We start from the raw sequence: 14,319 nt of genomic DNA on the forward strand, positions 1-14,319 counted from the left end.
ACACATATGTGATTGAGGTTTGATTTATATAATTCACTCATAGTTCAATATATATATATTTTTTTTATCAAAATAAGCTCAACTTTTACATTGAAGTTAAATGAACTAAGATACTTTTACTTTTAGTAAATTTGATGCTAGTGCTTTTGTACTTTCTGTAAGTAAGATTTTGAATGCATGCCTTTTATTTGTTGTAGAATATTTCTACACTGTGGTATTGCTACTTTTAAAGTAAAGTAAAAGATCTGAATACTTCTTCCACTGTATAAAGTATAACAATACCAGAGAACATTTTTCTGCATTGAGCATTTTTACTTACATATTAAAATGCAGGACTTTAACATGCAGCAGATTATTTTAACAGTGTGGAATTAAGTATTTTTATTTAAAATACTTTCTCCACCACTGTTGGATGATGAGGAACATACATAGACTGCATGGTTCATCTTTTAATCTTGGTGTTTCCGACCGGCTTTGAAAGCAGCATTAGCTCCGCCAACTTGTTGCACAACAGAGAAGAGCAACGCCCCCTCCTCTCTGTATTTTAGCCTCAGCTCTCTGTCTCGGTGCCTCAGCTCTCACTCTGCTTAGCTACTGCTAATCAGGTCACTAACATGGCTGCTAACCGGGTGATCGTTTATGGAGGAAAAGGAGCTCTGGGCTCAAAGTGTGTCCAACATTTCAAATCCAAAGGATGGGTGAGTGATAGCAGGTAATCCTCGCTAAAGGCTAACAATCTGCGTTACTAACTGATAAGCTAACTATTTCTCTCTATGAAATTAATATAGTGGGTTGCTTGCATCGACATGGCTGCAAACGAGGAGGCAAATGAGAACGTGATTGTGAAGTTGGGTGAATCTTTCAACGACCAGGCAGGACAGGTGAGCTGCAGATGACAGTTAGCTTTATGAATTATACATATTTGATGTTTCTGTCTAAATGTCCAAATGAAGCGCTAACAGGCAGCAGTTAAGACGTTACAACCAGCAGCTAAAGTCTAACGGTTATAAATCCAGTAGCTTATAAATATGTTTTATTGTTGTTGTTTTTTGCATTGCTCAGTTTTGCTTAGCTAAGACGTGTATGCTAAATGCTGCGTTCATGTCACATTGGAAAAGAAAGGGGGGGAAAAAAGATGGTGAATGTAATAATTATATATTTTATAATTTTTCACCACCACGTCGCTGGTTTGACTGCTTTGTTTTATGCCAGACGTCCGCTTTCAGAATCCAACAATGATATAATTACCACTTTATGATACAATACAATATAATTTAGGCTATTTGCAGCCTTGCGACAAGTCCATCAATTTATTTGCTATGCTGTATCCAGTTAGTGCTGGGTTCAACCTGGACAGGTCACCCTAAGACAAATAATGACAGTTTTTATTATCGAATGCTGTATAGTATATTATCACATTTTTATGGTCTTATTTAGCCAGTTTACACAATGTATTTTTAATTCTGAATTATACTTTTTCATGAGTGTATGGTTGTCTTTGTCACTCAGCATATGACAGCATAAGACATAACTCACTGTATTCATCACCTACTGTTTTGTTTGTTTACCTAAAGGCAGTGTATATTAAACATTTCCAGGTGAGAGGTAGTCAACAACTGTGGCTTTATAGTTCTCATTTTGTGCAGGTGACGGCAGATGTGGCCCAGTTGCTAGGGGAGCAGAAAGTGGATGCCATCTTGTGTGTGGCAGGAGGATGGGCAGGAGGAAGCTGTAGTTCCAAAGGTCAGAGTGCAACTTTTTGTTTGCCTTAACATTAACTGGCAGTGATTTGGTTCCCGCAGCCACTCATGCTTACTTTTAAACTCAGCCTAAATAAATTCTACAGTAAATAAAAAGCAGCCGGTTAGCTTAGCTTAGCATATGGAATGGAAACCTTAGGAAACCGCTACCATAGCATGGCTCTGCTCAAAGTTAACAAAGTCCATCCACCAGCACCTCTAAAACTCACAGATTAGCATGTATTTTATTAATTTAATCTGTACAAAAGCCAAAGTGATGTATCAATGGAATAAGCATGTTGGATACATTTATAGTATAATATACCAATGAATTTAAAATGAGGCTTTCCTTTTTTAATAATTATTTTTCCACATCTCTCTTAGATTTATACAAAAACACAGATCTGATGTGGAAACAGAGTGTGTGGACCTCCACTATCTCCAGCCACCTCGCGGCTCTGCACCTAAAACCAGGCGGACTGTTGACTTTGTCTGGAGCCAAAGCAGCTCTGTCAGGCACTGGAGGTAAGGCACACACATTTGTGTTTACTGTTCACATCATGATGACCTGGTTTGGCTGTGTGTCACGTCAGGGTTGCAGGCAGACTTTGATTTATTGGAAACTGCATTGTGCACATAGTTTGATGTCCAACCTGCCAATTCAAATGATGTAGGTAATAGAAAGCACTGCAGGGCTCTGACCAGGGAATTGGCATACTGATCAGAGACACAGGGGATCTAACTCAACTCACAACAGTGCAAGGAAAAGGTGTCGATAAAATGGATTCAAGAAATCCAAACGAGGGGAAAAGACAGACTGGCTGATCAGCTCTGTGAAAGCAGCGGTTTGTCAATCAGCAACCCTGTGCTCTCTTAGTGTCCTTGAGCAATTGACTTAACCCTGATCTGCTCACTCCTTTTGCTCTATACAGGACCAGCTGAATAATTCAAATGTAACTGATTGTGTTTCATCAAAGCAGCTAAGGACTACAGAAGACAATAAACAAAAGGCAACAAATGAGTAGAATAGAACTGGTTGATTATGTAAAACAAATGCTAATAATCTGAAGTTGAAAGCTTCTCCAGAGCCACAGATGACTTTATCATCCGTTTACACAAGTGCAGTCGTACTTGCATAACATGACAATAACTTAACATCATGTGGGAAATTGTTGGAGTAGTTAGTACTTATTTATTTTTATTTAAAAAATAAAGGTGAAGCGATTAGTCGATGGACATATGGAAAATAGCAACTATCTTTACAATCGGTTAATAGTTCAATAATCAATAAGCAATCAAACCAAACATTGATAGTTCCAGCTCCTTTTTAATAAGAGTGTTTGTGGCTTTTCTTTGTCATATATGAGGGTCAACTAAATATATTTGCGTTTTGGACTGTTGGTTGAACAAAACTAGCAAGTTCAAGACCTTTTATCTGGGGCTCTGAGAAATTATGATTGTATTGTTTCACTATTTTATTTTACAATAAAAATATAAATAATAATAAAAATAATTGTTAGTTGCAGCGTTATCAATCAGTAAACCTGTGTATCACAATAAAGCAGGAATTATACTAGAGCAGAGATACAGAATAGCATTTCTGTGGATCTATGCAGAAAATGGTTGTATTGATAATCAGAAATCCTGTTGTGTAGATCTGAGCATCAAACAAGCTGCTTTGTTGATCCAACCTCTTGTCGGGAGGCAGGTTTAAAATGGGCATAATAACGGTATAATCTAAAACTATTAGATTAAAAAAGTATAAAAGTATATAAGTATAAAAGAAAACAGGCACACAAACATGTCAGACCAACACCTGTGATTGTTCATAAAGGCAATATGTTTAAGTAGAAAGAACACAATTGATAATACGATAACAAAATGATTGCTTAGGTCTAGAATAAAATTAGCATGCACAAGAAACCATGTCTTCATATTTTCAGATGGTGTGCCTAGGGGTGGGGGGAAAATTTGATTCTTAGATTTTAATTTCAGATTTTTGACTTTTCTGCATCGAGAGATTATTTATATAGATAGATAGATAGAGAATAATCTATTTGATAAGAATCAAATAGAAAAGTCAAAAATCGGAAATTAAAAACCCTATTCTCGACATGATCGCCTGTAACAATTTTATAAGACCGGGCCAGCTGTACGTTCCTTAAGGCTGGACCAGTGCCACTGAAAGTGATTCTCTTTAACGGCACTGGGCTGAACCGATTGGATGGTGAAGCGTAACAGACATAAAACATATGCATCACTGTGTCACGTTAACGTTTCTTAAGGCTGAACTAATTGAATGGTCAAGGTATCATTTTTACATTCTAAGCCAGGCTACTTCTTGAGTTTTGGTGGGGATGGCTGAGTGTAAGCAATCAGTTAATTATTTATTGTGAATAAGGGCAGCTTTTTATGTCATGATTCAGAACATGCTGAAGTCCGTGTTTTTCATAAATTTGTTACAAGATGTTGCTACAGGCACACTTGTTTTTTTTTGTTTTTGTTTTTTTGTTTTGTTTTTTTACTTGTTGGTTCTTTTTTTACAACTACTCTTATTAATAATAGATAATGGAAGTAAATTAGTTGTCATTTTAATAATGGATCATTACAAATGTGTTTTTTTTTTTTTTAAATTAGCAAATAGTCACACAGTGAAAAAAAATAAAACGGGTATAGAAATCAAAAAGTTTGATGCCTCAAGATGTAACAATATATTTTTTTTTTTATAGTTGCATTGTAGCCCTCTGAATTTTATCTAAGTCGTGCCTAGAAATTCCCACCCCTATGTGTGCTGGTGAATTTAATCCCACATTTAGTTAACCATTGTTAATGTGACACCAGCCAGCCTCATGTTAGCCTCTGTGGCCTCCAGAGAGGCTTTGGTGTGGTGCCATGTGATGGGCTGAGATCCAACTCCACAGCAATACAAAGCCCTGCCTCAGCAGTCGGCACAGAGCACACAAGCTCATTGGCTGCTGGCTTGTGAAGAGTGACTCAGCAGCTTTGGCTGCACACACATTATCCATGTGGACAGAGTTTGTTAACTGCACTGATGCAGTTTTGGGTACCTGATATCTATTGTTCTCTTTTGACTGAGTCTGTATTTACTGTATGTAGGAACCTGCAAAGCTGACTTTTTAAGGGATTGTACAGTATTTTAAACACAAAACTTGTTTTCCAAAACCCCATATTTGTGTGGTGGTCTACTGAAATGTGAATCAATATCAAGAAACAAATGTTAGGAAACATAACAAACACTGTTGTGAGGTACTTCATCCTTTTTTCTGTGTGCTTTGATCAAACAGTGAATAAAAAGTTAATGAGCGTTGACTAAATCCAGATCATCTGTGCAATGGAAACAAGAAAAGCAGATTAGGATTACTAATTGACTTTGAAGGTTGTTGTAAATTTAAAGTTTTTTTTATGAATCAATACCCAGTTAAATGTTGGAAATGTAATCATTAGAAGATGTGGGAGATAACCAGCCAAGGAAGAAAGGTAAGATCACCGGAGATTGACCAAAATGTTCTGCCCAGCGTTTCCTGTTCTGACTCAATCACCAATTACAAAGAAAGGGTTGTCGAACCTCGTGAAGGGCTTTTTTAATAATCCTAACCTTTCATTTAGGATTTAAACCAAAGGTTGAGCCCCAGACGGAGAGGGGTCTTTTCTGTGCCCTCCATGTGACTTTTTTTTCATAATCCCTAAACGTATTATCCTCTATGACAAAAAAGAAAAGCTTTCAGTGCACAGCAGACAATGTTGTTTATTCTATTCAAACAGTTTGTTGCCTCTATCTTCCACACAGATGCCAAGTCCAGTTTTTTACATACAGAAAACAAAGATTAGCCTGTGAAATGTCAGTTTTGCAAGAATCAGAATAAACTTGTCTATTGACTGGGCTATATAAGTATACATTTTGTTACACGTTGACTAAATTAAATCCTTTATTTGGGCTCTCGGATTAGCTTCTTTTGATCCAATTTCCCATTGCATCTTCGTCTCCGGAGCTGGTTGCACCAGCTGTTCGTAAGTTCAAACCTATCCCAGTTATAATGTAAGTATTTACAGTAGAGATTTGCTGAATAAAGGTGGCGCCACACAAACTATTTCTGACGTTGAGATTTCAGGTATAATTGTTACATAGCTAACTGAGTTAATAACGAAGCTCATGTTGGCTAGCTAATATTTGACTCGTTAAGAGCATACACTGTATACATAAAGAGTAAAGAGGCAATGGAATAACCTCAACATACAGTCAACACACCTTTTCGCAACACTTAATCACAATGCAGTCCGAGCTTCTCTTCTCTGTTTTAATAGCTGGTCCAGCAGAGCGTGCCTGTTAGTGACAAAACGTCAGTATTTAATGGTCTATGAGAGCCATGTGGAGGCAATCCCAGCCCACTGAGTGTCCCTCAGTGTTATCAAGTTGTATTTGCTTGTCTCTCGGTCTAAATTGTTTCAAAATCAGAATAAAATGTATTTTGTTTCTTGACTGTGGGACTTGCATCCCCACACAGACTGTTGCCTTCATTATTTCAGCTAAGTGTGGCTTAGTGACCACAGTAGCTAAGACTCCATGTCTTTCACCAAACTCTTGCTCAAAGTAAGAATAACTTAAATTAAAAACCTTAAGTAGTCTGAACTTTCCTTTGTTACATTCATGTGTCGTTGTGGCTCCTAAAAGGCTTACAGTGAAAGCAGATTTGGTTTCAGTGACAAATTGAGTAATTAGCAGATATAATTGTTGATGGATGCACACAAAACATGTCACCTGTCAGTACAAGGTGCCTGAAGCAGGAGGCTAGCATAATCAAAGCTGTGTTCATTTCACTGTCTTTGGTCTATTGCATGACTGGCATCTCTGACCCGTGCTTCTTTTGATTTTTCTTTTTTTTTTTTTTTATCTTGGCGAAAAACAAAAGCTTGTAATAATAAAAGCCATGTCACCACCCCTTGTTCTCATTGGTCAGTTTGTTGTAAGCCTGTCATAAGATTGGTTTTGTGGGATGAGATGCTTAACATTCTTCAGAAAGCTTGTCAGATGTTTGGGGGTAAGCTGTTACTGTTTCCAGATGCTGAAGCTGCAATAACTTTATCCAAGGCTAGGTCCATGCAGAAACGTGGCGTAATAAACAGACTAACTAGAGAGAGGAGAACAAGAAGTTAAGGTGTTTTTACATGTTTGTAAGTTTATTTGATTAGGACAATGCACATTAATCAACATTTTCTGTGAATGCGCCAGTGTTAGCCAGTCGGCTAATTTTCAACTGTAGTCCTAATTACCTAGCATGCATGTCTTTATGGTGGGAAGAAACCGTAGCACCAGGAGGAAACCCACGCAAACACGGGGAGAACATGCAAACTCCACACAGAAAGGCCCGGAACGACCTGGATTTGATCCAGAACCTTCTTGCTGTGAGGCAGAAGTGCTAACCACTTAGCCACCGTGCTGCTAATTTGCTGCTGTAGTCAGTAAATTGAATGTGATTTGTTTGCATCCTGCCTATCCAAGCCTTTGTACAACACAAACATACCTGGTTACTACTTCAGTTTTAAAAGTCTCGAGATGTTCCTTCCTTAGATTCTCCAATTTCTTTTCACTTAACCTCCCTCTACTAAATCAATGTCATCCACTACCGGGTACGGTGTGTGAAGCATTTGATGTGGTCTGTGTTGCCTTTTCAAACAGAATTTGCTGCAGGACACTAAAAGAAATCTTCTATCTGTACCCTCCAGGCATGGTGGGCTATGGCATGGCCAAAGCTGCCGTCCACCAGCTGTGTCAGAGTCTCGCAGCAAAAAACAGCGGAATGCCTTCAGGAGCCGCTGCTGTGGCTATACTACCGTAAGTACTGCAGGAAAATGTTGTGTGTACAGTGAACATGATGCACATATAGTTCTGAGGTAGATCACAGACAGGGGGGTTTCAAAATAAATAGTCCACCAAACGTGTCTCTTGAGTATGAAATAGCTCTAAAAGGTTTGTAGCTTGCTCTTTTGTGGAGGATAGCAGCTGTAGTCGGCTTGGATTCACAGCAGTTACAATCGATGGCACAAACATGTCAAAACACACTTCTCAAACCACACCTGCAGCATAATTCACCCACTTGCTGAGAATGTGAGTATTTGCTATTCAGAAGAGATTTTTATTGGAGACTAGACAATGAAATAAGCACTTTGCTCTCATTTTTTCCCACTGTTGGTTAGATTGTCTTCTCGACCCACCATTTAAAAGAATAACCACCATTTTTTTGTTTAGTTTTGAATTCCACCTGCTTCTGTGGAGAATTGGGGGGGATGTGATGGAATTTGAGCTGTAAGGAAAAGTCGATTTTAAAGGTATAATAAGTGATCCAATACACTTTTTGTCAAATTCAGAAAATATCTCCTCACGGTCCCCTAGCTCTTTATCTTCTGTGTGCGCTGAAAAGAAATTGTGTGTGAATGGAAAACGAACAGAAGGGAGTGCACGAGCCACAAAACACTATTACAGCCAATCGGCAAAAGGCGGCGACATTTGATGGTGGAGGGGAGGGGGGAGGCAGCATGTGAATGTGCCGGCCGGCCAGTAGTTATGTCCATGAATCTGGGGGGGCGGAGCTTCTGAAGGGGGGGGTTGTATTTGTTCGGCAGTTCAGAGTTCAAATATCAACAATCTTTGCGCAGCATCGCTTACTGCATTTTTAATCTTTAATCGATTAGTTGATCAACAGAAAATTTTAACTGTTTGATCGGATTTTTTATTTAAATTTTTTTTTCCTTATTTGATGATAGTAATATTTGATAGAATTTTGATAGATAAAATAAGGAATTTGAAGACTTCACTTTGGGCTCTGGGGAACTGCATTTTCTGACATTTCATAGACAAAAAAAATAGGCTGTTAGTTGCAGCCATGACATTTATTGCCATGCAGTTAAAAATGTTAGGCCTTGGGCCGACACCAACAGAAGAGAAAGTTCAATGCTTTACCAGACAAACAAGCAACAAAAGGAAACTATTAAGACTTCCTTGAACTTCATTGTAACATGGTGCTAGTAAACCGCACGTTCACGTTTACCAATCTGGATGGACTGTGATGCTTTATGACAAAGAGCCTAGAGATTCTTTTATTTCTTGATCCCCTGCATGAAGCACTTACTCACTACTTGTTGAATGTTATTGTTTTTTTCTGTTCTTTTTTTTTTAGTTATTGTTGACCATTGAGTCCCTATCCAGCAGAAGAATTGTATTACAAATATACAGGACTTGGTTTAGCTTAGTGTGGATGTGAATCTCTTTTCTGTTGCAGCCTCGTTATGTTCTTTAAGTTCAAATAATTGTATTTACCATAAATATCTTGCCGCTTTAAAAAAACTGCATCAGCCAGTAAAAGGAGTGAAAATGAAAGCTATAAAATTAGCTGTGCCTCACATTTCTTTGTTATGTTTGATGGATACGTGCTTGGTGAAGATAAGCTGCAGGAATGAAGGATGGATAAGGCTGCCAATTTCACCCGGTAGATCTGTGGTTGTGCACATGATCTGTTTTAGATGAATGATGCACACAGAAGCTTTTGCATTATCTCCTCCTATGTGCGCTTATTGATTCTTTTTTTGCATAGTCACCGTGAGAAGCTGAAAATGGCTTTTCAGGGGGGTATCCTGTTCCTTCATTCTCTTTGGTTGCCTTTTCCACCAACATGAGGCTGGAGTTAGTCTGCCTCTCCAGTATGCTGTCACATCTGTTCAGCATTAGCTCCATGACTTGCATTTCTGTTACAGCCTGAATCCCCCATCCCCCTACTCCTGCTGCATCATCATATACCAACACTATATAGCATTTGTACAGAAGGAAAATAAGAAATTCTATTAATGCCCCCCTTCAATCTTTCTACACTTAAATACTACTTTATGAAAATATGTTCTTGTACTTAAATGTATGTATATTGCTTCAAGTTGGACGTTTTTTTTTAAATTTATTATCAATGCACAACAATTACAAAAGCAGTAGTAGTCACTGAAAATCTTAGCTTAAACACCTTGACAATTCTGCATAAATACTACAGTACACCTAGGTCAGGGTGTTTTGTTGTTTATAAGCTATTACACAGGGACACTGCATGTTAATATTAGAATAGTTGTACTAAAGGTGACAAGAAAAGCGTGTTGTGTTGAATTGCTAAGTGATATTTGATGTCATGAATATGATAATAAAACAGAAACATGATGCAAATGACCAAACCTGTTTTTCAAACCCTGTGCTCTCTGTTTGAGTTCTGTATGTGTGGAGGGGCTGCAGTCTGCCGGCCTGCCTCTCCTTTCTCTCTTCCGCTCACCCCCTGATTGTCATCTGGTTTAATTTGAACAGGGTTACCTTGGATACGCCAATGAACAGGAAGTTCATGCCTGACGCAGACTTTGGTTCCTGGACACCGCTGGAGTACATCGCAGAGTGAGTGCTGAAGCCAATAATGATTCATAGTCTAATTTACAGGCTGTAAAGAGCTCTGTAACATGCTCATATCTGTTTTCCTTAATATAACTACCAAATGTTTGCTTTCTTCTGCTCCCGAGTCATATTTAAAAAATGTTTACATTCTCCGTCCAATGCAACTACATTATCAATCTGTTCTAATTTACCTTTTTTTGTAAATTAAAGTACAGTACATGGCTTGAAAATGCAAGTTGCTTCACTTATTGATTTAAATATCAGGATAAACATCAGGAACATACACATTAGGTCCAAATAATATTCAAATATTTCAGCATTTTTAAGCAAGTATGCAACATACTACGCTTGTCTGTGGCCATAAACGATGAACTAACATCAATTGATTTATGCTCAAATGTTACTCATATCTCGTAAGTCTAAGGACATAATAGTTCTTGTCTTCCATTCTCTTTAAACAGGAGTTGTCCAGGTGGTATACTTCTAAATGTCTCTGACACTAAAACATGTCTCCATGTGTCTGTTTAACATTCTCTCCTAGTGCTGTGGGCAGATAAATTGAATTGCTGTCTGATTGTTCAGATTCCAAAAGGCTCTTTGATTCTGAGGGACTGACACCCTAAACATCATTTAGCTTTTGATGCTTTCGATCAAAGAACCATTTTCCAGCTATCAAACTACATTAGTTACTGGGAATATCCATTGTGATCAAGAATGAACTGAGCATAGAATTCAAAGTACATTGTAAATTTGTGGTTGAAATAGATAAAAATAACCGTTATAAATCAGTGCACAAGGTATATTCATCTGCAGGTAACCATAGCAACAATAGTAATGCTTAGTTATCACACTGTGATGAAACTAGTTTGGGTTAAACTGACCAGCATGGGTGATTTGGGTTTAAACATGACCCCTAAATAAATCCTACATACGTAATCGAACATATATGCTGCAAATAAATGGATACACTATCCATTTATTTGCAGCATATTTGCTCCTATTGATTTATTGTTATTTATAAATGTATTTGAAGTGTACAAAAGCCATTGAAATTGTATTCATTTATCGGAATGTACCGAAAAAAGACAAAATTAAACTTTACTAAGACCATATATAATTGATTTCTAAGGTTATTTTTGGGGGCAGTTGCCCTTTATTGGGTGGATATTAGGAGAGTGAGAGGATGAATGGAGACATTGCAGCTATATGGCATGCATCAAAACCATTAGGCCACCAGGACGACCCCTAAATAAAAAAATATATTCTAAATTTATACTGTACAAATGGTAAAGTTTGTAGTAGATGACTCTACGCGTTTGTATGATAAGGTGCTGAATTAAAATTGCATAGATCCATGTAGAAATTCACTGTGATGGTATTGCATGGGCACACAGGGGATTTAAAGTGCTCATATTATGCTCATTTTCAGGTTCATAATTGTATTTAGAGGTTATATCAGAATAGGTTTACAAGGTTTAATTTTCAAAAAACACCATATTTTTGTTGTACTGCACATTGCTGCAGCTCCTCTTTTCACCCTGTGTGTTGAGCTCTCTGTTTTAGCTACAGAGTGAGACATCTCACTTCTGTTCCATCTTTGTTGGGAGTCGCACATGCGCAGTACCTAGGTAAGGACAGCTAGCTAGTCAGTTGCAGAGTATGAGGGTGTGTCACGCTAGCAGCTAGGCGAGCATTATAATGTGTGTTACAAAGTGACGCACGTTCGTCACGGAAGTAAAGGCTGGACTACAATAGAGCTGTTTGGAGCAGTTTGTGAACAGTGTTTTCTGTTGGAGATGGTAAGTCCCTTTGGGGTGGACTTTGGGCTTTTTCACTTTGTAAACCTATAACGTGCACAAAATAGATATATAACACCATAAAGGAAATGGAAAAAGCCAAAAAGCATAATATGAGCACTTTAAGGTATCATAATACTACAGAGTAGAATAGACCTGTATAAAATAAAAATGTACATGTTAGGGCTTTGACTGCTTAACAGATATTGTGTCCATTTCTTTGTTTTACTACAGAATGTTCTTCAACTGGGCCACAGGAGTGAACCGGCCGGCATCAGGAAGCCTGATGCAGCTGCTAACCTCTGGAGGCGAAACCCAGGCTGTGGCCGCGCAGTAGAGGACAGAGAGTGGTGACGGTGATTGGAGGGAGAGGGAGAGGGAGAGGGTGAGGGTGAGGGTGAGAGGGAGGGAGGGAGGGAGGGAGATGAGGAGGGCTTTCATTGCAAGTGCAGCCGCAGAGTGCCATCTAGCTGTAAACCCCTGCAATGACCTCACTGTAACAGTCAGACTGTGTTATATCTCCAGTAATGGTATAGACACACTCTCCGCTACACTCTCAAAATATTCTTTCAAAGATCAGTGAATTGTTTTGAAGTGTGTGTTTTTGGTCAGGACTGTGTGGAAGTGGTCAGTTTTAGATGCATATATTATTGGTTATACCACACAATTCTGTGTCATAGCAGTGTTTATTACAATAATTATTATGGGGAAAAACGCTGAAAATGAATCAGCTGTCTAAACTTGTTCCCTGCTTCTTTCAAAATGCATATTAGCAACTTCATACCTACAGTCATTTTCTTTAACATCTGTGAAATCCAACACATGAAGGTGTCGGTCCATTGTGACATGTGAGATGTCTAGAACTTTTTAGTTTGTACTGTTTATCATCCCTGAGTGTCCTCTGCCACTGTGGAAACCTGTAAGTCGAAAAAAGCCGCTGTCTTCTTCTCTCAAACGGACAATTCAGTTTAAAGTGGAGTGGCCTTATTTTATGTTTGTAGCTATCAAGTCAAAGTGACCTTGGTGTCCGCGGTATGAAAAAGGTGCTCTGTGCCTGTTGTGGGTTTTCTAAATCGTGTATTGTAACTGTGTCAAATTCACAATAAAATGATCAAATAAAAGACCAAATTGAGGTTTAAAGTTCATTCTCAACTTCCGAAAAAGCAATTGACAAAATAATTTCACCTCAAGGTCCATTTAGTAGCTGTTCTGGAGCGTACAAATGTCAGAAATCGTATTCACTATGTAGTGTATTATATTTACAGTCTGCCGTTATTTGGGTTTCTGAGCCCTTTAGGGCTGTTCCTCCCATGTTGGCTTAAAAAGTGAAGTTCAAAGTTCATTCTTGATTTAAGAAACAAGTTGAAAAGAAAAACTCATTAAGGTTAATTTGTTAGCTGTTGTGGAACTGACGATCAGTGAAAGAACTGCTACTAAATGGACCTTGAGGTTAGATTGTTTTGTCAATCAAAGGATTGTAAAACCAATCAAAGTGGATATTTGATCAGTCAAATAATTTTTGTGGCAAATGAAAAGTTGCTAGTCAGAATCAAATGTGCTATTATGGGTCTTCAAAAACCTAGATAAGATATTCCGCGAATAAAAAAAATGAATTCTATATTTTGTTAAGAAATCTCATGAAAGACAAACCGACAATATGTAAGTCTGCTTCAGTAGCTTTCAATTCCTGTAGCCCATTGTTCCCACTGAAAAATAAGTCATGAATATGTGCTTGTATTTTTGTTTTTAAGCTACGTTTTCTGAAACAGCTTGCGAGTTGTAGTTTGAAGCAAATGTTGTAAACAGTAAGTGTTTTTGTTGAGGATTATTTTTTAGCTGCAGATTTATGCATATTTGGATGGCGTGTGAGTATTTCCAGCAGCAGGATGGTGCATTTGGAATCGACAAAATAAACTACAGTGGTCATGTTAGTAGTAATGAAAAACATGTCGCACAAACCAACAGTGTTTCTCATTGAATTGTTTAATAGTTTTTGTACAACAATGGAGCTCTATGGCACGTAGGAATAAGATGTATTGGGTTTTAGCTACACGTAACTTTTTGTTTATGTTGACAATGAGAAAACGATTGAATTTCACCAGCCTTTTAAACACCTCAGTATATAAACAACCACTAGATGGTGCTGTCTAACAAGCGTCCCGTTTCTGCTGCCAGTCTGTTTTCCAGTGGAAGCCAAATTAATGAAATGGATGAGTTAACCCCAGCAGCTGAATGTGTACTACCATGCATACGCTGTATAAAAATAACTTACAGAAGGGCCCTTTAGCATTCACTTTCCTGCACTGAACTGATTGCTAAGCATCCAGGCCTTTCACCTTGGCAAATGCAA

The 14,319-nt window shown here is 38.1% G+C and overlaps 1 protein-coding gene across 1 annotated transcript; it reads left to right on the forward strand.

The window, feature by feature from the left end:
• Positions 1-471: 471 nt before the first annotated feature.
• qdpra (quinoid dihydropteridine reductase a) lies at positions 472-13,561 on the forward strand. The gene is made up of 7 exons (XM_031317211.2): positions 472-698; positions 789-881; positions 1,647-1,743; positions 2,124-2,264; positions 7,482-7,590; positions 10,093-10,176; positions 12,204-13,561. Exons 1-7 carry the CDS (start codon positions 615-617, stop codon positions 12,304-12,306), a joined length of 711 nt encoding a protein of 236 aa, XP_031173071.1. The 5' UTR covers positions 472-614; the 3' UTR covers positions 12,307-13,561.
• Positions 13,562-14,319: the final 758 nt, after the last annotated feature.

The sequence above is a fragment of the Sander lucioperca genome, chromosome 1 (genome assembly GCF_008315115.2).
Source record: "Sander lucioperca isolate FBNREF2018 chromosome 1, SLUC_FBN_1.2, whole genome shotgun sequence".
Taxonomy (NCBI): domain Eukaryota; kingdom Metazoa; phylum Chordata; class Actinopteri; order Perciformes; family Percidae; genus Sander; species Sander lucioperca.

Excerpts from the sequence above, each read along its gene's own strand:
- qdpra (XM_031317211.2), top strand. The coding sequence starts at position 615 with ATGGCTGCTAACCGGGTGATCGTTTATGGAGGAAAAGGAGCTCTGGGC. Across the intron at positions 699-788 it reads ATTTCAAATCCAAAGGATGG|TGGGTTGCTTGCATCGACAT; the intron begins GTGAGTGATAGC and ends AAATTAATATAG. Across the intron at positions 10,177-12,203 it reads CCGCTGGAGTACATCGCAGA|AATGTTCTTCAACTGGGCCA; the intron begins GTGAGTGCTGAA and ends GTTTTACTACAG.